At 37.5% G+C, this 23,448-nt stretch overlaps 5 protein-coding genes across 5 annotated transcripts; all 5 read left to right on the top strand.

Moving 5' to 3' along the window:
- Positions 1-1,618: 1,618 nt before the first annotated feature.
- LOC142971568 (olfactory receptor 4B13-like) lies at positions 1,619-2,542 on the top strand. The gene has a single exon (XM_076112139.1). The coding sequence runs from the start codon at positions 1,619-1,621 to the stop codon at positions 2,540-2,542; it is 924 nt and encodes a 307-aa protein (XP_075968254.1).
- A 2,116-nt stretch (positions 2,543-4,658) lies between these two features.
- Positions 4,659-5,582, top strand: LOC142971577 (olfactory receptor 4B13-like). Its single transcript, XM_076112151.1, has one exon. It carries the CDS (start codon positions 4,659-4,661, stop codon positions 5,580-5,582), a length of 924 nt encoding a protein of 307 aa, XP_075968266.1.
- Positions 5,583-7,579: 1,997 nt separating this feature from the next.
- Positions 7,580-8,560, top strand: LOC142963719 (olfactory receptor 6C1-like). Its single transcript, XM_076104089.1, has one exon. It carries the CDS (start codon positions 7,631-7,633, stop codon positions 8,558-8,560), a length of 930 nt encoding a protein of 309 aa, XP_075960204.1. The 5' UTR covers positions 7,580-7,630.
- Positions 8,561-14,817: 6,257 nt separating this feature from the next.
- LOC142963735 (olfactory receptor 4B13-like) lies at positions 14,818-15,747 on the top strand. Its single transcript, XM_076104090.1, has one exon. It carries the CDS (start codon positions 14,818-14,820, stop codon positions 15,745-15,747), a length of 930 nt encoding a protein of 309 aa, XP_075960205.1.
- Positions 15,748-21,504: 5,757 nt separating this feature from the next.
- LOC142963751 (olfactory receptor 6K3-like) lies at positions 21,505-22,434 on the top strand. Its single transcript, XM_076104091.1, has one exon. The coding sequence runs from the start codon at positions 21,505-21,507 to the stop codon at positions 22,432-22,434; it is 930 nt and encodes a 309-aa protein (XP_075960206.1).
- The last annotated feature ends 1,014 nt before the right edge of the window (positions 22,435-23,448 follow it).

The following is a 23,448-nucleotide window of genomic DNA, read 5'->3' on the forward strand; positions in this document are numbered from 1 at the left end:
GAGTGTTTATATCTTACACTGAAACCTACTTTTCACTGTCATTTAGAGCAAACAGTTTGTGCCAGTTTTACATGCATAACCTTATGAATGTTTCATGCATAGTTTCATTTTTAATGTTTGTATTTAATGTCTTGTTTCAAAACATGGGCCTCTTTTTGATAAAATGCAAATAAACAGAACAGCAAGAATGGAAAATGACTGTTCTACTAAAATTAAAGCAGTCAATGTAATTTGAAACGAATGAAATAGAACTAAAGGTTATCATTTAATTTTATGTAATTTTATTTTTGACTGTCTTACAATAAAACAAACACATGCAACAGACAGGCGAAGTGTGTATTGAATATGTATTGTAGTCAAGGGCAGGAGACAATTTATGTATTTTAGGAAAGAGATTTTGGTGTTTAATCTTTTGAGACCAGGAGGAAAGAGGCTGTGGTGTACTTGAGTCAAATAAAGTTCACCTCCATGAAGCACCAAAGTCCCAAAACATAATACAGCAACACAAAATATGAATTATTGCTCATCAACTTCTGTTGTTGTTTTTGGATATCGTCCTCATTATTTTAAAGGCCTCTGTCATTGCAACTTCATTGCAGGCACAGCATATGTGTTTTACCTTTGCTCTATCCCATTACCTGCAGGTTGACATGGCATCTAATACTTACATCTAATAAAATCTGTATTGTTATGACTTGATTGCTGTGATTGGTTTAGAAATTAGAGTTTAAGTTTTTCTTAAATCAAATACCACCTCTAGATTATTTTAACTCAAGAGGAAACAACTACTACTTTAATTTAAACGTACATTTTCTCAAATACACTATTTTTCATTTGATTAACTCCCCATCAATATTATTACTTTCAACAGCAAATTAGTATCAGCCAGCTTTTTATGTTGATGAATGCTTCTGAAAATGTTCCACAATATCAAGACGGCATCTTTAAAATCATGCAAATGTGTATTTTGTGTGCCTGTTTCTGTCTAATAGAGAATGTTCAGAATGTGTGTCATCTTTTTCGTCTACTAAACTTTTGTACATCTTTACCAGCTGTTTTGATTCTATCTGCTCCATGGTGGAACTGTGAAATAAACAGTATTTGAATTAACAGCAAAGGGATATAAGTTCAGACTTGAGATTCTATTAACTTTATCATATCACATAAATGACTGAAATGATTGAAACCTGAGATTTGTGTTTCAGATCACTGCATTTTCTATTATTGCCCTCATTTAGAACTTGCATGCTCAACTCAATTGTCTTCACACTAAAAAAAAAATCATAACCACACACACACACACACAAATATATATATATATAGTATTTTCCTTTTTTTAGTTAGGTTTACGGCTGCAATGATGACAACTGCAATTTTTCCCTCCGTTCCCATGGTATGAGTTCCAACACGCTGATTGGACAATCCAATCAGTGATGCGTAGCTCACTGGTTGAATCCCCATGTTCAGTGGTTCATAATCTGTTGTTGCTGTGAACAGATATCAAAAATTCAGACCCGTGGACGGACACAGAACTGTATGTACTTTTAGTAGGGTTTGCAAATACAATATCGTCTCTCTGTGGCATTAACATCTAAAAAACACAAAACTGTAAAATGTTATGATGGATAATGTTTCAGTAATAACTATGTTTACTCTGTCAGGCTTAAGTGGGACAAACAACTACAGAGTTACCCTCTTTGCTCTGACTTTGTTGTGTTACTGTGTGATTTGGCTGGTAAATCTGACCATTATTGTGACAATCATTGTGGACAAAAAGCTCCATGAGCCCATGTATATCTTCCTCTGTAACCTGTGCATCAATGGACTTTACGGGACAGCAGGCTTTTACCCCAAATTCCTCAAGGATCTTCTGTCTACCACTCATGTCATCTCTTATGCTGGATGTCTTCTGCAGGGTTTTGTGTTGCACTCTTCAGTCTGTGCTGATTTCTCTCTTCTAGTGCTCATGGCCTACGACAGATATGTGGCTATATGTCGCCCTCTGGTGTACCACTCTGTGATGACTAAACACAGAGTTTGTGTGTTTGTGTGTTTTGCTTGGCTTATACCCTTTTTCCTGTTGCTCATAAGCACAGTAACAACAGCAACATCAAGGTTATGCGGCTCACATATACCAAAGATCTACTGTGTGAATTCGTTGATTGGTAAACTAGCTTGTTCGGCCTCCATAGCAAACATTGCTTTTCCAGCTTTTAATTATACTTTTTATTCTGGCCATTTTCTCTTCATTATTTGGTCTTATATTAATCTGATCAGAACATGCCTAAAATCCAAAGAGAAAAGGACAAAGTTTATGCAGACATGTGTTCCACATTTATTCTGTTTACTTACTTTGTTTGTGTGTTTGTTCTTTGATTTGTTGTACATGCGATTCAACTCAAAACATTTAGAACAAAGTACCCGGAATTTTATTGCAATAGAATTTCTCCTTATTCCCCCAATGATCAATCCTGTCATATATGGTTTAAAACTTACACAAATAAGAAACAGAATTTTACCATTTTTAACGTCTCTAGACTAGTACATCTATGGTGATGCCCATTTATGCAGTCACGTGTAAATCATCATCTTTATACATGTATGTATTTCAATAGAAATAAAGGTAGGCTCAGCTGTAATATTAATGATATTTGAAATATCTTTTGCTCAATGACAGCCGTGTAAATTAGTTGGGAAATATTATCTGTCGACAGTGGAGTCCAAAAGACACTTTCATGTACCTGAACACAGCCTGTTGTCTGTAAAATTAGGGCCTGAATACTAATATTATAAATAACACTGTTTTTGTACAATATGTTTAAATTAGGCAAACCTTCAAATGCCTCCTTTAAATGCCACCAACACAAACGGAAAGAGAAGCCATTCAATCCAATAAAATAACATTTATGTTTATGGACAAATGTGAGGCAATGACATTATAAGCTATCCAACTGAGTTAAAAGTTGAATTTTGTATTTAAATGACAACGTTGGTAAATGCAAGTGTGTGTTCTGTTCTCTAGCGTCACATTACTCCTTTTTTGAGTGTTTATATCTTACACTGAAACCTACTTTTCACTGTCATTTAGAGCAAACAGTTTGTGCCAGTTTTACATGCATAACCTTATGAATGTTTCATGCATAGTTTCATTTTTAATGTTTGTATTTAATGTCTTGTTTCAAAACATCGGCCTCTTTTTGATAAAATGCAAATAAACAGAACAGCAAGAATGGAAAATGACTGTTCTACTAAAATTAAAGCAGTCAATGTAATTTGAAACGAATGAAATAGAACTAAAGGTTATCATTTAATTTTATGTAATTTTATTTTTGACTGTCTTACAATAAAACAAACACATGCAACAGACAGGCGAAGTGTGTATTGAATATGTATTGTAGTCAAGGGCAGGAGACAATTTATGTATTTTAGGAAAGAGATTTTGGTGTTTAATCTTTTGAGACCAGGAGGAAAGAGGCTGTGGTGTACTTGAGTCAAATAAAGTTCACCTCCATGAAGCACCAAAGTCCCAAAACATAATACAGCAACACAAAATATGAATTATTGCTCATCAACTTCTGTTGTTGTTTTTGGATATCGTCCTCATTATTTTAAAGGCCTCTGTCATTGCAACTTCATTGCAGGCACAGCATATGTGTTTTACCTTTGCTCTATCCCATTACCTGCAGGTTGACATGGCATCTAATACTTACATCTAATAAAATCTGTATTGTTATGACTTGATTGCTGTGATTGGTTTAGAAATTAGAGTTTAAGTTTTTCTTAAATCAAATACCACCTCTAGATTATTTTAACTCAAGAGGAAACAACTACTACTTTAATTTAAACGTACATTTTCTCAAATACACTATTTTTCATTTGATTAACTCCCCATCAATATTATTACTTTCAACAGCAAATTAGTATCAGCCAGCTTTTTATGTTGATGAATGCTTCTGAAAATGTTCCACAATATCAAGACGGCATCTTTAAAATCATGCAAATGTATATTTTGTGTGCCTGTTTCTGTCTAATAGAGAATGTTCAGAATGTGTCATCTTTTTCGTCTACTAAACTTTTGTACATCTTTACCAGCTGTTTTGATTCTATCTGCTCCATGGTGGAACTGTGAAATAAACAGTATTTGAATTAACAGCAAAGGGATATAAGTTCAGACTTGAGATTCTATTAACTTTATCATATCACATAAATGACTGAAATGATTGAAACCTGAGATTTGTGTTTCAGATCACTGCATTTTCTATTATTGCCCTCATTTAGAACTTGCATGCTCAACTCAATTGTCTTCACACTAAAAAAAAAATCATAACCACACACACACACACACAAATATATATATATATAGTATTTTCCTTTTTTTAGTTAGGTTTACGGCTGCAATGATGACAACTGCAATTTTTCCCTCCGTTCCCATGGTATGAGTTCCAACACGCTGATTGGACAATCCAATCAGTGATGCGTAGCTCACTGGTTGAATCCCCATGTTCAGTGGTTCATAATCTGTTGTTGCTGTGAACAGATATCAAAAATTCAGACCCGTGGACGGACACAGAACTGTATGTACTTTTAGTAGGGTTTGCAAATACAATATCGTCTCTCTGTGGCATTAACATCTAAAAAACACAAAACTGTAAAATGTTATGATGGATAATGTTTCAGTAATAACTATGTTTACTCTGTCAGGCTTAAGTGGGACAAACAACTACAGAGTTACCCTCTTTGCTCTGACTTTGTTGTGTTACTGTGTGATTTGGCTGGTAAATCTGACCATTATTGTGACAATCATTGTGGACAAAAAGCTCCATGAGCCCATGTATATCTTCCTCTGTAACCTGTGCATCAATGGACTTTACGGGACAGCAGGCTTTTACCCCAAATTCCTCATGGATCTTCTGTCTACCACTCATGTCATCTCTTATGCTGGATGTCTTCTGCAGGGTTTTGTGTTGCACTCTTCAGCCTGTGCTGATTTCTCTCTTCTAGTGCTCATGGCCTACGACAGATATGTGGCTATATGTCGCCCTCTGGTGTACCACTCTGTGATGACTAAACACAGAGTTTGTGTGTTTGTGTGTTTTGCTTGGCTTATACCCTTTTTCCTGTTGCTCATAAGCACAGTAACAACAGCAACATCAAGGTTATGCGGCTCACATATACCAAAGATCTACTGTGTGAATTCGTTGATTGGTAAACTAGCTTGTTCGGCCTCCATAGCAAACATTGCTTTTCCAGCTTTTAATTATACTTTTTATTCTGGCCATTTTCTCTTCATTATTTGGTCTTATATTAATCTGATCAGAACATGCCTAAAATCCAAAGAGAAAAGGACAAAGTTTATGCAGACATGTGTTCCACATTTATTCAGTTTACTTACTTTTTCTGTGTGTGTGTTGTTTGATTTGTTGTACATGCGATTCAACTCAAAACAGTTAGAACAAAGTACCCGGAATTTTATGGCAATAGAATTTCTCCTTATTCCCCCAATGATCAATCCTGTCATATATGGTTTAAAACTTACACAAATAAGAAACAGAATTTTACCATTTTTAACGTCTCTAGACTAGTACATCTATGGTGATGCCCATTTATGCAGTCACGTGTAAATCATCATCTTTATACATGTATGTATTTCAATAGAAATAAAGGTAGGCTCAGCTGTAATATTAATGATATTTGAAATATCTTTTGCTCAATGACAGCCGTGTAAATTAGTTGGGAAATATTATCTGTCGACAGTGGAGTCCAAAAGACACTTTCATGTACCTGAACACAGCCTGTTGTCTGTAAAATTAGGGCATGAATACTAATATTATAAATAACACTGTTTTTGTACAATATGTTTAAATTAGGCAAACCTTCAAATGCCTCCTTTAAATGCCACCAACACAAACTGAAAGAGAAGCCATTCAACCCGATAAAATAACATTTATGTTTATGGACAAATGTGAGGCAATGACATTATAAGCTATCCAACTGAGTTAAAAGTTGAATTTTGTATTTAAATGACAACGTTGGTAAATGCAAGTGTGTGTTCTGTTCTCTAGCGTCACATTACTCCTTTTTTGAGTGTTTATATCTTACACTGAAACCTACTTTTCACTGTCATTTGGAGCAAACAGTTTGTGCCAGTTTTACATGCATAACCTTATGAATGTTTCATGCATAGTTTCATTTTTAATGTTTGTATTTAATGTCTTGTTTCAAAACATCGGCCTCTTTTTGATAAAATGCAAATGAACAGAACAGCAAGAATGGAAAATGACTGTTCTACTAAAATTAAAGCAGTCAATGTAATTTGAAGCGAATGAAATAGAACTAAAGGTTATCATTTATTTTTATGTAATTAAATTTTTTACTTTCTTACAATAAAACAAACACACGCAACAAACAGGCGAAGTGTGTATTGAATACGTATTGTAGTCAAGGGCAGGAGACAATTTATGTATTTTAGGAAAGAGATTTTGGTGTTTAATCTTTTGAGACCAGGAGGAAAGAGGCTGTGGTGTACTTGAGTCAAATAAAGTTCACCTCCATGAAGAACCAAAGTTCCAAAACATAATACAGCAACATAAAATGTGAATTATTGCTCATCAACTTCTGCTGTTGTTTTTGGATATCTTCCTCATTATTTTAAAGGCCTCTGTCATTGCAACTTCATTGCAGGCACAGCATATGTGTTTTACCTTTGCTCTATCCCATTACCTGCAGGTTGACATGGCATCTAATACTTACATCTAATAAAATCTGTATTGTTATGACTTGATTGCTGTGATTGGTTTAGAAATTAGAGTTTAAGTTATTCTTAAATCAAATACCACCTCTAGATTATTTTAACTCAAGAGGAAACAACTACTACTTTAATTTAAACGTACATTTTCTCAAATACACTATTTTTCATTTGATTAACTCCCCATCAATAGTATTACTTTCAACAGCAAAGTAGTATTAGTATCAGCCAGCTTTTTATGTTGATGAATGCTTCTGAAAATGTTCCACAATATCAAGACGGCATCTTTAAAATCATGCAAATGTGTATTTTGTGTGCCTGTTTCTGTCTAATAGAGAATGTTCAGAATGTGTGTCATCTTTTTAGTCTACTAAACTTTTGTACATCTTTACCAGCTGTTTTGATTCTATCTGCTCCATGGTGGAACTGTGAAATAAACAGTATTTGAATTAACAGCAAAGGGATATAAGTTCAGACTTGAGATTCTATTAACTTTATCATATCACATAAATGACTGAAATGATTGAAACCTGAGAATTGTGTTTCAGATCACTGCATTTTCTATTATTGCATTTAAACATGCTCAACTCAATTGTCACAAAAAAAATCACAAAATCACACACACATAGTATATATCAACAGAAACACAGACACAGTGGGCTTGTTTTGATCAGTTCTACTTTAACTTTGTTGTCTAGCTTTGCATTTAAATTCCCAGTTTGATTTGTTGTTGTTGAGGTGTTATAAAAGAAGGTGTAGAGGGACAACAGACTTTGATGGCGGTGTAGCTTCAGCACAGTGGAACCCTTTTTCTGTCAGCGTTCATGCTGTGACACTGGGAAAGTAGAATTTGAGGAGACAGGTGGGAAAATCTGTTATCTTATCATGGATAATGTTTCTGTTGTAAGAGTTTTCTTTCTATCAGGGTTAAACGAGACAAATAATTACATAGTAACTCTGTTGACATTCACTTTACTGTATTATTGTGTGATTTTGTTTTTAAATACCTCTATCATCATGATCATTATCTTAGATCAAAACCTACATGAACCCATGTATCTCTTGTTGTGTTGTTTTTGCATTAATGGACTTTATGGGACCACAGGTTTCTACCCCAAATTCCTCTTCGATCTGTTTTCTTCCTCTCAACAGATCTCATATGAAGGATGCCTTTTACAGGCTTTTGTCATGTATTCATTTGCTTGTTGTGATTTATCCATTCTAGCAGTCATGGCCTACGACAGATATCTGGCTATATGTCGACCACTTCACTACCACTTTGTCATGACAAAGAGGAGGCTCTCTCAGCTGATATGTTTCTCCTGGCTCACGCCTTTCAGCCTCTTTTCCATCAATGTTCTGCTAACGTCAAGACTAAAGTTATGTGGTGCAAAAATTGACAGACTGTTTTGTGTGAACTGGGTAATTGTCAAACTCACTTGCCCCGACACTGACACCATTTCAAACAATATAACTGCATTTTTTACAATATTCATTTATGTATGTCATGGGTTTTTCATAATTTGGACTTATATGCATATGATTAGAACTTGTGTGAGGTCCAAAGATGACAGGGCAAAGTTTATGCAGACGTGTGTGCCTCATTTAGTCTCTTTAGTCACATTCCTTGTTGCAATGCTTTTTGATTTGATGCATATGCGATTTGGCTCCAGAGATTTACCTCAGAGCACTCAAAACTTCATCGCTATAGAATTCCTGCTCATTTCTCCTGTGATGAATCCTCTAATATATGGATTTAAACTGACGAAGATACGAAACAGAATTGTAGGTTTAGTTTACTTTGAAAGAAAATGACCTCCTCCGTCAAGTTCAATCTCCAATTCAATCTAATGTGAGAAAGAAAAAGTTGCAATGTTTTTATTTGAGGATCATTATGTCTGCATAATGTCCCAATCTGCTCTACATGACTGATGAATACAACCCTCAATATATATGTTGACCAACAAAGCGTTTCAATTTTCAGTGTTTGTTGAAGAGCAACCAACAATGCAACATGTTGTGTTTAATCTGTTATGTGTATGTTTTATATGTCTTACATTGATCATACATGTAAAATATATGACCAAATGGACATTTTTATGTTATGTTCCTGCATGTAATGCAGTTTTGTAAACCAGGAATTTATGCAGACATTTCAAGGGACAAAAGCTCTGTTTAAAAAAAAGAACACATTCTCCTGCCTCGTGATCCAACACGTCATCCTCGTGTTTCTACATCACATTATAGTAAAATACACATAAACGTTTGTGCTTTGAATGTTTAATTCTATAACTGCATTGTACACGTATAACTGAATTAAAATGAATCACATTTTTTTTTAAATACACTGGAATTAAGGCTATTAGTTTTACTACCCATAAAGACATATTTCTTGTTCAACCAAGTGCTCCCAGTAGAGTGCATGAGACAGGTGTGTCTGCATCAACCCCAGCTGTAATGTTTGATTGAATGAATACAAACCACAATTGTTTATCTTCCCGTCTAGACAGCAATCGTGTCACATGTTTTTCACTCATGCGTCTCAGGCAACAGATAGATTATCTATGCAGCTGTCTGCACCGGCTCCCTGCAGGCTTGTGTCTCAGGTGTGTCAACTGAGGCCTTAACCCTCATATACTGTTTATATTTAATGCCTTCACAGTATTCCCTCATAGTAAGTGTCTATACCAAATTTTAAACTACAGATCTATTAAGAATGTCTAAATAGCCCATGTCTCATTAATAAATGTATGATTAATCCTTAATAAATGTTTCAGAGAGCAGGGAGAGTGCATTTTTTAAGTTTTACAACATTCGTTTTTGGAGAAAAACCTCTACTATTACACATTATCATGTCCTGTTTTACATAAGACATGAAAACATAAAAGCCATAATGATTTAAACATATTGTATTGAATTTGAAAATGGCATGAACATTCTGGAACTGTTGGCATTGATAATATAACCATGTTTAATCATTGCAACCATTAAACGCTGTCCCCACTGCTATATCATAAGAAATCATAATTATCAATATTAATTCAACATTTACCACTTAGAACACAAAACATTACATAATAAAATGCTTATTATAAACTAGTCAATCAGTCAGTAATCAGAGTTTTCTTCCACGTTGTCTTCCTGCTCTGACACATCCTCCAATTCACTATCAACCTCCTCATCTTGGAAGAACAGACCGAGGGCCTGTTGCACACTAAATCTTGCTGCCATGATGTCAGTCACTGAAAGGGCAGCTCAGGTACCTTTATCATGTTATCAACCCCCCCCACCACCACCATCCTCACAACCCAAATTGATTAAAATGTGTTACTTTGTAGATTATTTGATAACATTGCAGGTGCTTGTGCTTGCAGGTGCAGATCTTGTGTCTGTGACAAGGCACCTCTCTGACCTGTGGATGACTTCTGTTCCCTTTGATCACTCCTGTGCTGTTTTACTATTTCACTGTTTCGAGGCTCCCCCATGCCACTTCAAAGACCAGCAGGTGTCTGTCTCTGCGGGAACCTGGGCAAATGTCGTTGGAACACAGACAGTTCTCGTGACAGTGTCGAGGTCCCCCTTGAACTCTGTCACCACTGTGCCATAAAAAATACACACAGACATGGCCTGTACAGTTTCACAGTTTCAAGATTCCCTAAAACCATCATTTTCCTTGATTTGACCCACACTGGTAGATCTAAAATCCATCTCAATAGACACGGGTCAAATTTGACGCGAAACAGCCTCAGCGTACAAAAATGTGTAGCACCTGTTCAAAAGTATAACATTCTAAAATATTTAAATTTTAGTGTATTTTGGGTCACTTTAGGAAAAGTCATCAAATTTCAGGCTAAAGGAATGACGTTTAGTGTATTTTTACTGCTGTCAAATGTCAAAATGGGTCAAATTTGACCCTAACAGTATGTAAGGGTTAAGCGTTTTACTCTTCGAGTCTACCTTTTTGACAATACATGCAAATACACGAGATCAACTGAATAAATATATTTATCTACATCTTGCATCCTCTCCCTTCACTTTTGCCCAGCAGCTATGCAAAACATTGGAACTTTTAAGGTATTAAGGAGTATTTTCTGCAGTATTTATTCATGGGCAAACTGTAACCTACCTAACCTGCAATATGCATAAACACTAAGCAATTGAGCCATGATCATATTCATCAGTGTTGATGCAAAAATAGAGCAGCAATACTACTGGACCGACGTTTGAGGCATGGCAATCTGTAAAGGAACAATTCCTAATCCCTAAAGGAAACACGATTCCAAACTGAAGCAGTTGTTGATCACTCGCCCCCCTCGAGGCCCAGTTAAGAGGAGTGAGGATTCAGCAATCAGGGTATGAAACAGTCCATAAATTATATTGTCAATAAAAAAGGTTTTCCAAACAGTGTGAATCACGACAAATACGAGAGGTAGTTGAGTTTATGGTCATAAATGAGCAAAATAAATAAGGGCTCTTTGTTGTCTAGCTTTGAGTTTTAATTCCCACAGAAGGTGTAGAGGGACAACAGACTTTGATGGGGGTGTAGCTTCAGCACAGTGCAACCCTTTTTCCCGTAAGCATTCATGCTGTGACACTGGGAAAGTAGAATTTGAGGAGACAGGTGGGAAAATATTTTACAATGTTCATTTATGTGTCTCATGGGTATTTCACAATTTGGACTTATATGCAGCTTATTAGAATGTGTGTGAGGTCCAAAGAGGACAGAGTAAAGTTTATGCAGACGTGTTTGCTTTGAAAAGAAAATTACCTCTTCCATCGAGTTTAATCTCCAAGTCAATTTAAAGTTAAAAAGAAAAATGTAATTTTTTTGCTGATCTCCAGGTAAAGGTTTTCCTAAATATGTCGGCAGAAACTCCCAATCTGGTAAATACAGGCCTCAATATATGTTGAGTAACAAAGTGTGACATTTTTCTGATTTGCTCCTGCATGTAATGCTTTTATTGTAAACCAGGAGTTTGTAGAAACATTTTAATGAGCAAAAGCTCTGTTTAAAAAGAGCCCATTTTCCTTCCCGCTCCTCATCCTGATTTGTCTATATCACATAAACACACATAACTTGGGCACTTTAACAATGTTTGTTTCCATACTTAAAATGATATAACTCCCTCCCTGTTTACTTTACAGTTTATTAATTATGCAATTACTGCCTACCAACACAACATTTTATTTTATATTTTGTATATGTTGTCCTTTTATTTAAACTTATGACTTTATGTTTTGAATTCACATTTTTTTACTCTACGTTATTCTTTTATACATGTAAATGAGCATTGTAGGAGGGTTAGGGTTAATAAGCCTGGCCATTTGTGCTGAATTGCTGTGGCCACGGTCGTAATTTCTGCACTGCTGTCGTCTACAACAGTGACGAGGAACATGTTCAACCCCGTTAGGTTTGCTGCGTGATGTCACGTGGGAAATTTGAACGTCTGATGGGCCTGCGCCCCGACGATGACTGGCAGGAGAACCAAATCCACATTATGGCCATTGCTGTGTTTCCGTGGCCCAGTAAAGCAGTGAAGCATCTTCTCACTGAGAAGATGATGGGCGAACAACTTGTATGTTTCCAAGTTGAGCAAAGATACTGTTGCCCCCATATCCACAAGGAAGGTTATAGTCACATCCTCGACAATCACCGTGCATGTTTTGTTTAGATTTGGAGGTTATTGTTTGCGGGGCTGTTTGGCTGGGGCTGAGAAGCAAAGTGATTTTCGCTTAACTCAATTTATACAGGCCTGGCCTCTCGCTGGACAGTTGTGGGCTCTAATTTGGTGTGATGATGAACCAGAATTCCCACAAGGCGGACTCAAGGCTGTGACACAACCTGGATGCTCCCTGAGTTTACCTCGGAGCTGTCGTGTAGGCCAGAGCTTGGCAGTGGTTTAAACTGAGTAGCACAATCTGCGGTAGAATCAACTAGGAATTACAACTGAGAGCATATGCAAGCATAGTTAGTCCCCATAGTAGCCATTAACTTGGTGAGACCATTTTTAAAAACTTGACATCACTGTATAAAATGACCTGCCGTGATAGCTAGGTTAATCAGTCTCATGAAACTGTACAACCACAAACTGCCGACAAAGGGCATTCAGAGGATGCATAGCTTATATCTGAGGTATAATGACAATAAAGCGGGTTCTGAGCAGTTTCCAGAACAGAAGTGCTTGCCATCCAATGGCTGAAAAATGCAATTCTTGCAAAAATCTCCAAATGTCAAAAGTTTTTAATCCCAAATCACAGCATGCCTTTTGCTATGGTTTTCCTTGGTGTCCTAATGTGTTATTTCTTTTTAATCAATTCTCAAATAGTAAAAATTGTTAGAAACCAAATCTGTGTAACAAATTGTATCAACGCAAAAATTGCTGCAACAACCTATAAGACCTAAATGAGCATGGGCATGGCTATCATATACTTGCATCATATTGGTCGAAGACGTAGTTTTTATTTCTGATTTCAGACTACAGAAACTTGACAGTTCTGGGTTGTTTTTAAGATTAATCTTCAGGTTCTCAGCTTTCAGATGATGTACCCCACTTCAATGTTGCATATACTGTTTACCTGCTACCTCCCCCTAAAGATCCCCCGCCCCCCAAATATCCCGCCTATGAAAATACAAAAACTGGTCTATGTGGGTTAACAACAACACGCAGAGTATCACTTTTCAGTACAACAGCTATTAACTTTCACAAGGAGGAACTTGACAGATGGTGCACCTAATTACCCTTATGGCCTAACACCTCTTCTAGTAATAGCTGCATGTGAAACTACAGGAACAAAAGACATGTATGTCCAGCTAAACAGGTCATTTATACACTTATTACCAACTCGAACTCGGCAGTCTGTGAGCAAACACAAAAACACGTTACAACAATACAGCAACTTAAACAAAACACAGCAAGGTATTAAACACATTATGACCTAACTATGCTCAGGCACCAAGCCTCTTACTGTGAGACGACTTCATCGTGGTCGGGTTGGTCCTTCGAGTTCCTTCGTTAAAACTCGGCTCCGGAGCTTCGGCGCGTTGGAGGTGATTCTGGTTTTCATAGATGCTGTGACATCAGGCCGTAGAACAGGAAATCCGCTGCGGTGCCTATGGCCCTACATACAATTTATTGAAATTAATTAATTAATTGATTATTTAGTTTTTATTTCTGATTTAAAACTACAGAAATTTCTGAGCTGTTTCTCGAATGAATCTTCAGGTTCTCAGCTTTCAGATGATGTACCCCACTTCAATGTGGCATAATACTGTTTACCTGCTACCTCCCCCTAAAGATCCCCCACCCCCCAAAGATCCTCCCATAAAAAGACAAAAACTGGTCTATGTGGGTCTCTAGGGGTTAACAACAAGCAGAGTATCACCTTTCAGTAGAAAAAACGGTATTAACTTTCACAAGGAGGAACTTGACAGATGGTGCACCTAATCACCCTTATGGTCTAACACCTCTTCTAGTAATAGCTGCATGTGAAACTACAGGAACAAAAGACATGTATGTCCAGCTAAACAGGTCATTTATACACTTATTACCAAACGTTTGTGCTTTAACATCATATGCATTGTGTCATTTAAAATACAGTGTGCGTGCAGCTATGCACATATGTGAGAATTCAATCAAATAATACATTAATTAGTGATATATCATGAAATATATATTCTGAAGCTGCCCACACATGACCAAAATGCAGTGGTGGGCCGTCAGGGCCAGCAAGGCCTTCTCTGCTGGCCCTGACAGAATCACAAAGTTATAGCTATTTTATAATTTAATAATTTTTCATAAATACACTACATGTACAGGTGGAGAGATTAGTCCGCTGGTTGTTTAAATCACTCACATTCAAGTGTTCCTGGACCAGTACTCAGAGTTTGAATTCCCAAATGTGTTGTTGTCATAGTCAAAGCTGTGACTAATAAGTGGTGTGGAAGGAGACCAGAGTCAGAGCAGACAGCACTACTACCTAACGTCTTGCTCTGTAACCACTTAATGTTGGTTGTGACACCAGACAGGTAACATTTGAATATTTCAAAACTGTGATAATTTGCTGTATAAATCATGGATAATGTTTCTGTTGTGAGAATTTTCCTTCTATCAGGGATAAATGAGACACTGCATTACAGAATTGCTATCTTTTCACTCACTTTACTGTATTATTGTGTGATTTTGTTTTTGAATATCTCTATCATCATGATCATTATCTTAGATCAGCACCTACATGAACCCATGTATATCTTGTTGTGCAGTTTTTGCATTAATGGACTTTATGGGACCACAGGTTTCTACCCCAAATTCCTCTTAGATCTGCTGTCTTCCTCTCAACAGATCTCATATGAAGGATGCCTTTTACAGGCTTTTGTCATGTATTCATTTGCTAGTTGTGAATTATGCATTCTGGCAGTGATGGCCTACGACAGATATCTGGCTATATGTCGACCACTTCACTACCACTTTGTCATGACAAAGAGGAGGCTCTCTCAGCTGATATGTTTCTCCTGGCTCACACCTTTCAGCCTCTTTTCCATCAATGTTCTGCTAACGTCAAGACTAAAGTTATGTGGTGCAAAAATTGACAGACTGTTGTGTGTGAACTGGGTAATTGTCAAACTCACTTGCCCCGACACTGACAATGTTTCAAGTAACATTCTCTCATATGCAATAATTATCATTTATGTATCTCATGGGTTTTTCACAATTTGGACTTATATGCATATGATTAGAACTTGTGTGAGGTCCGAAGATGACAGGGCAAAGTTTATGCAGACGTGTGTGCCTCATTTAGTCTCTTTAGTCACATTTCTTGTTGTAATAGTTTTTGATCTGATGTATATGCGATTTGGCTCCACAGATTTACCTCAGAGCATTCAAAACTTCATCGCTATAGAATTCCTGCTCATTTCTCCTGTGTTGAATCCTCTAATATATGGATTTAAACTGACAAAGATACGAAACAGAATTGTAGGTTTAGTGAATTTTGACAAAAAATGACTGCTTCCAATTCATTTTAACTCTGTTTGTATTATAATTTATGTTTGATTGAAGGAAGCAATGCAACAGATGTAATGTTGTAATGTATACAGCATCTAGCTGAAGCTAATATGCGGCCTCTGTCCCTGGTTAGGCAATTTAATGTAATGTGTCAAAGCAAGATATGTTATAATGTTTGAGTTTTCCTGAAATGTCTGCAGAATGTCCCATTTTTTTCTTCTTGTATGTGGAATGGTCTCAATATATGCTTACTAACATAGTATTTAACTTTCACTTTTGCCAATATGTATTTGTTTTTTGCTCTGATCTTGTATGTAATGCAATTAGTGCCTTTAATCATGGAAACTTGTTAAACAACATCATACAAAATAGTGTCCCAACATGCAGACACACAACCACCTCTCTTGCACGTATCAGAAGATGTAGAAGATAAATAAATAAATATTTTTGTTGGACCTTTTGTTTGGGCCTCATTTTAAATGTAATAATAGAATATGCTTGTTTTTAACATAGCTGCTCTTTGTTGTCCTATGCTGTCTGGTAAAAACACACTAACTAAATCTTGATAAGTTAATTACTGAGGCTTAAAAAAACTCCTCTAAGCAACATTATACAGCATGCTTTCAGTTTTACTGTGTAGAATGAGGAGAGATTTCTCCATTCATACAAATAATCCAAGTAATGCTTAAATGTTTAGAATCCTTTCAACATGACTACATTTAAAAAACAAACATCCACACAAATGCTTTAATTGATTTTGTCTGATAAGACCTGGTGTGAATATGTACAGATCTTGCTTGATGGAGAAATAACTTATGGAGTCACACTTTAATTCACTCTAGGCGTTCTGTACTGATTAGGAATTGTATGTACATGCTGTCTCAAAAGGCATCTGATGTCTCATGGTAGAGATTCACTGTTGATGTCTGACTCCATTTCCCCCTGCTGGAGCCTGGCTCCTTGGACCAGGAAGCTGCCCAGCAGAGCCCCAGCTGCAGCCCCAACAGCTGACCTGGTACTCATCCCTGCAGTCACTCTGGAGGAGCTAACAAGAGCCCCAAACGCAGCTCCCAGCGCAGCACCTCCCGCCCTCAGCCACGAAGGAGTCCAGTCAGCCTTAAGTTGCCACACTTGGTTAGCAGTCTCCTTCTATGGACCCAATAAGAATCACTGTATTAGTATACATTAAGTGCATCATATCTTACACTTGATAAAAAATATGTACTTAGGTGTGTGTAGCAGAGGAAGCCGGTCAGTAGAGGCAGAGGAAGCTGCTCCTCCTCTATTTTTGAGAGGCAAGAGGAGGATCAAAATATAAATAAGAGTAATTGCTTAAAATAAACCATCACCAAATCAATGTATCATTTATAAAATATGTTTCTCTCTTCTTTGAAAAAAAAGATCCATGGTGGAAATTGTGATTAAAATGCGTCAACACCAATATCAGCAGGGCGGGCAAGAAAGTGGAGGTGGGGGGCAGAGGGGGTCGGGCTCCTGCTGTTCTTCCTTAGGGCGGGGCCTCTTCTATCAATTTAATGTAATCCATTTTTTTCACGTCCAGCCAGTACAGCTGACATAGGGGTCCAAGGCTGCGACAAAAATGGCGGCGTAGGCTCGAGAGTGATCACTCGTGTAATTTAACATTGGCGGAGGAGAGATGAAAAAGAGAGGGGGGAGCGAGAAGGCGGACGTATTCAGATAAGTAATCACGTCATGAAATACTCTGCAATGGCAGCGAGGCCGTGAATATTTAACTGGGATATAGGCCGCGCTTACATGCCACGTGTGTATGAAATAAGCGTAATGGCGTATATATGTTTGTGTGAGTGTGTGTACGTGTGTGGGTTAGTTTGGAAAGAAAGGGAAGTAGAAATAGTAGGATCTCCTTACAAGGCAAATCCTCACCATAGCAGTAAAGTACAGTAACTGTAACTTTATCACTGAACGTTTAACTAATAAAGTACAGTTTACTCACTTCACTCGCCGTGGCGGATTTAAACACAACAAAGCACAGCAGTGTGGAACAACACTATCAAAGCAGCAACAAGCACAACAGTTCTGTTACACAACATTGAACGGGACTTGGCGGTCCATAAAATACACACCAACAAGGTAAATAGTGCAGTTAACTTAAACAAAACAAAACAAGGTTACAAACACACTATGACCTATCTCTGCCCAGACACAAGCCTCTGACTTAGCGGTAGCGGTTAATGTGTTTCTTCGAATTTCTTTCTCTATTTGGGGACCGGAGCTCCACTGGTTCAGCGAGCTACGCGGCAAACAAATCCTCCGTACGACAGCAATTTGCTCATCGGAAGTTAAAAGGGAATGTTAGGATCGAAACGGAGCGTGCTTGGTTATCAGCAAATATGGAAAACTAAATTATTGACACCAATATAATTATTAATTTCAATAGGATGATTAACAATTATTAATAATAACAACGGGGCACCACCCTGAGATCAGGGACCAATAACCAAACTATAAATGAAGTCTCATAATTAGTGTTCACTCACAATGTCAATAGTCAAAGTACTATTCCACATTTAGAGTGAACAGTGAAGATTTGAATTCGAGCACAGGCCACGATATCCAGCTATTATCACAATACACACGCACAAAGTAATCACAGAAAGCTGATCTTTAAAGTATAACAGAGTTTAATAAATTCTAATAACATTGATCGAAATCAAATAATATCTAAAACTAACAACTACTTATACAATTATGAGCCTACTATCTAAAGTCAACAAACAAATTGGCGGAAGACTCCAATAGAGACCGCGTTTACAAACACGTGTCTGAGATAGTAATCTAAACTGGTATATGTGTGTGTGTGTGTGTGTGTGTGTGTGTGTGTGTGTGTGTGTGTGTGTGTGTGTGTGTGTGTGTGTGTGTGTGTGTGTGTGTGTGTGTGTGTGTGAAAAAAAAGAGAAAAAAAAGAAAACACTCAAAACAAGGCAGATCCTCACTGCTGCAGTAGAATATGGAAACTGCTTCTCTATCACACAGAACCCCGACTGGCGAACTTAGATTCGGCCAGCCGCGGTTTTGGTCTGTTAAACTGATGAGGTCACAATTACCAGCTTTGCTCGCGGTGATGATCCCTAACACAACACTATTGCAGCAGTATGGAACACAACAATAATCTCTGCACAGCACTAACGGAACTCGGCAGTCTGTGAGCAAACACAAAAACACGTTATAACAATACAGTAACTTAAACAAAACACAGCAAGGTATTAAACACATTATGACCTAACTATGCTCAGGCACCAAGCCTCTTACTGTGAGACGACTTCGTCGTGGTCGGGTTGGTCCTTCGAGTTCCTTCGTTAAAACTCGGCTCCGGAGCTTCGGCGCGTTCGAGGTGATTCTGGTTTTCATAGATGCTGTGACATCAGGCCGTAGAACAGGAAATCCGCTGCGGTGCCTATGGCCCTACATACAATTTATTGAAATGAATTAATTAATTGATTATTTCGTTTTTATTTCTGATTTAAAACTACACAAATTTCTGAGCTGTTTCTCGAATGAATCTTCAGGTTCTCAGCTTTCAGATGATGTACCCCACTTCAATGTGGCATAATACTGTTTACCTGCTACCTCCCCCTAAAGATCCCCCACCCCCCAAAGATCCTCCCATAAAAAGACAAAAACTGGTCTATGTGGGTCTCTAAGGGTTAACAACAAAAAGCAGAGTATCACCTTTCAGTAGAAAAAACGGTATTTACTTTCACAAGGAGGAACTTGACAGATGGTGCACCTAATCACCCTTATGGTCTAACACCTCTTCTAGTAATAGCTGCATGTGAAACTACAGGAACAAAAGACATGTATGTCCAGCTAAACAGGTCATTTATACACTTATTACCAAACGTTTGTGCTTTAACGTGATATGCATTGTGTCATTTAAAATACAGTGTGCATGCAGCTATGAACATATGTGACAATTCAATCAAATAATACATTAATTAGTAATATATCATGAAATATATTCAAATTTTAGTGTAAAAATAATAAATGGTTGCAACCTAAAGCTGCCCACACATGACCAAAATGCAGTGGTGGGCCGTCAGGGCCAGCAAGGCCTTCTCTGCTGGCCTAGACAGAATCACAAAGTTATAGCTATTTCATAATTTAATAATTTTTCATAAATACACTTCATGTATTATAATTGTTTCCCCATTAGCTTATTTTCTCATTGCACAGCTCCTGTCTTCCTCAGTTGCTCTGCTTCCAGTGCAGCTTGTTTTAAGTAGAGCTTTTATCCAATCAGATTTCACCTCTGTGTCTCTAGGTAAGAAGAGAGGCCCGAGGCTGCAGACTGACAAGTGAATCCCTGTGTAGTTTAAGTGAATGGGGACGATATTGTTGATTGTCATAGTCTTCAACCAATCAGATCTTTAGTTTGACATGTTGGCCGTATTATTTGACGTGCCAGAGCCTTCTAGCTGGCCTACCCATACGTGATTGGTAAGTGGGCTAGCCTGACATGTTGGGCGGTGACAATCCCAATATCTGCTGCCTCTGTCGAGCGGACATGTTCAGCCCTCAAACGCATTAAAACATATTCAAGAAATACAACTGGAGAGGCTCGACTGTCTTCACTGGCGTCCATGAATCAAGGATTTCTTACTGGAACTAAAACGCACGGATGTACTAAACAACCGTGAGATTAAACTCTTTGTTAACAAAGAAAGGAGGATGGACTTTTTAAGTGAACAACAGCTTTGGTAAGTTAACTGCATCTGCGGTAGCTTTAATATGCTTGTTTATATATTATTATTTGTATAACTTGTTTTTATGAAGATGGATTTTTGTTTGGTTTTATATGTGATAGGAACTATTGTTGCGTCCAATGTTGCTCTGGGGACATATTTAGCCGGTGCCAGTGTTGCCAACTTGGCGACTTTCTGGCTAAATCTGGCGACTTTCCAAACCCTCATGGCGACTTTTTTTGTCAAAAGCTAGCGACAAATCTAGCGACTTGTTCTGGTGTTGTTGGAGACTTTTCTTGTGTTTTGACTCTGACGTGAAAGCACGTACCGTTCTGCACTGTCGTGAACGAGCAGCGGGTGCTGCCGTGAGCCGCCCCAAAGCACTCACAGGCGGTCACTCTCACAGTAGTGTGCAGCGGTCCCAGCTGCAGTCAGAGAAGAGAGGAGACACAGTCTCGGCATATTCATGTATCTGCACTCTGCAGTTAGTGTATTTATAGGTGTTGAGCTTCATTTTTACACGAAACAAATAATAACCGTAGCTGTGGTGTCATAATGAGGTGTTTCAGCTGCAGGACAGCAGTGAAGGTCCAGGTATAAAATGCACGGCCCACCACCGCCAAAATGTAACCAATGAGATAACGACACTGTGCCGCTGCAAAACAAATGTATTATTATCAGAAGGCAGATTTGATGTGATATATATTTTGCATTTGTAATGTAGCTGCAGATGTTTTGACAAATGACCCAATAAATACATTTTCTATTTTATTTTTCATGGTGGAGAGATTAGTCCGCTGGTTGTTTGAATCACTCACATTCAAGTGTTCCTGGACCAGTAATCAGAGTTTGAATTCCCAAATGTGTTGTCATAGTCAAAGCTGTGACTAATAAGTGGTGTGGAAGGAGACCAGAGTCAGAGCAGACAGCACTACTACCTAACGTCTTGCTCTGTAACCACTTAATGTTGGTTGTGACACCGGACAGGTAACATTTGAATATTTCAAAACTGTGATCATTTGCTGTATAAATCATGGATAATGTTTCTGTTGTGAGAATTTTCCTTCTATCAGGGATAAATGAGACACTGCATTACAGAATTGCTATCTTTTCACTCACTTTACTGTATTATTGTGTGATTTTGTTTTTGAATATCTCTATCATCATGATCATTATCTTAGATCAACACCTACATGAACCTATGTATATCTTGTTGTGCAGTTTTTGCATTAATGGACTTTATGGGACCACAGGTTTCTACCCCAAATTCCTCTTAGATCTGCTGTCTTCCTCTCAACAGATCTCATATGAAGGATGCCTTTTACAGGCTTTTGTCATGTATTCATTTGCTAGTTGTGAATTATGCATTCTGGCAGTGATGGCCTACGACAGATATCTGGCTATATGTCGACCACTTCACTACCACTTTGTCATGACAAAGAGGAGGCTCTCTCAGCTGATATGTTTCTCCTGGCTCACACCTTTCAGCATCTTTTCCATCAGTATTGTTCTAACATCTACACTGAAGTTATGTGGTTCAAAAATTCCAAAACTCTTTTGTGTGAACTGGATAATTGTTAAACTTGCTTGCCCTGACACTGAAACTGTTTTAAGTAACATTCTCTCATATGCAACAACTATCATTTATGCATGTCATGGGTTATTCACAATTTGGACTTATTTGCATATGATTAGAACTTGTGTGAGGTCCAAAGATGACAGGGCAAAGTTTATGCAGACGTGTGTGCCTCATTTAGTCTCTTTAGTCACATTTCTTGTTGTAATCATTTTTGATCTGATGTATATGCGATTTGGCTCCACAGATTTACCTCAGAGCATTCAAAACTTCATCGCTATAGAATTCCTGCTCATTTCTCCTGTGTTGAATCCTCTAATATATGGATTTAAACTGACAAAGATACGAAAAAGAATTTTAGGTTTGGTGAATGTTGAAAAGAAATGACTGCTTCCAATTCATTTTAACTCTGTTTGTATTATAATTTATGTTTGATTGAAGGAAGCAATGCAACAGATGTAATGTTGTAATGTATACAGCATCTAGCTGAAGCTAATATGCGGCCTCTGTCCCTGGTTAGGCAATTTAATGTAATGTGTCAAAGCAAGATAGCAAGATATGTTATAATGTTTAAGTTTTCCTGAAATGTCTGCAGAATGTCCCATTCTTTTCTTCTTGTATGTGGAATGGTCTCAATATATGTTTACTAACATAGTATTTAACTTTCACTTTTGCTAATATGTATATGTTTTTTGCTCTGATCTTGTATGTAATGCAATTAGTGCCTTTAATCATGGAAACTTGTTAAACAACATCATACAAAATAGTGTCCCAACATGCAGACACACAACCACCTCTCTTGCACGTATCAGAAGATGTAGAAGATAAAAAAATAAACTGTTGTCTTAAACACGGAGCTTTTGTTTGGGCCTCATTTTAAATGTAATAATAGAATATGCTTCTTTTTAACATAGCTGCTCTTTGTTGTCCTATGCTGTCTGGTAAAACCACACTAACTAAACCTTGATAAGTTATTTACTGAGGATTACAAAAGCTGCTCTAACCAACATTATACAGCATGCTTTCAGTTTTACTGTGTAGAATGAGGAGAGATTTCTCCATTCATACAAATAATCCAAGTAATGCTTAAATGTTTAGAATCCTTTCAACATGACTACATTTAAAAAACAAACATCCACACAGATGCTTTAATTGATTTTGTCTGATAAGACCTGGTGTGAATATGTACAGATCTTGCTTGATGGAGAAATAACTTATGGAGTCACACTTTAATTCACTCTAGGCGTTCTGTACTGATTAGGAATTGTATGTACATGCTGTCTCAAAAGGCATCTGATGTCTCATGGTAGAGATTCACTGTTGATGTCTGACTCCATTTCCCCCTGCTGGAGCCTGGCTCCTTGGACCAGGAAGCTGCCCAGCAGAGCCCCAGCTGCAGCC

The sequence above is a fragment of the Anarhichas minor genome, unplaced genomic scaffold, assembly GCF_050575085.1.
Source record: "Anarhichas minor isolate MPS153535 unplaced genomic scaffold, ASM5057508v1 ptg000004l, whole genome shotgun sequence".
NCBI lineage: Eukaryota > Metazoa > Chordata > Actinopteri > Perciformes > Anarhichadidae > Anarhichas > Anarhichas minor.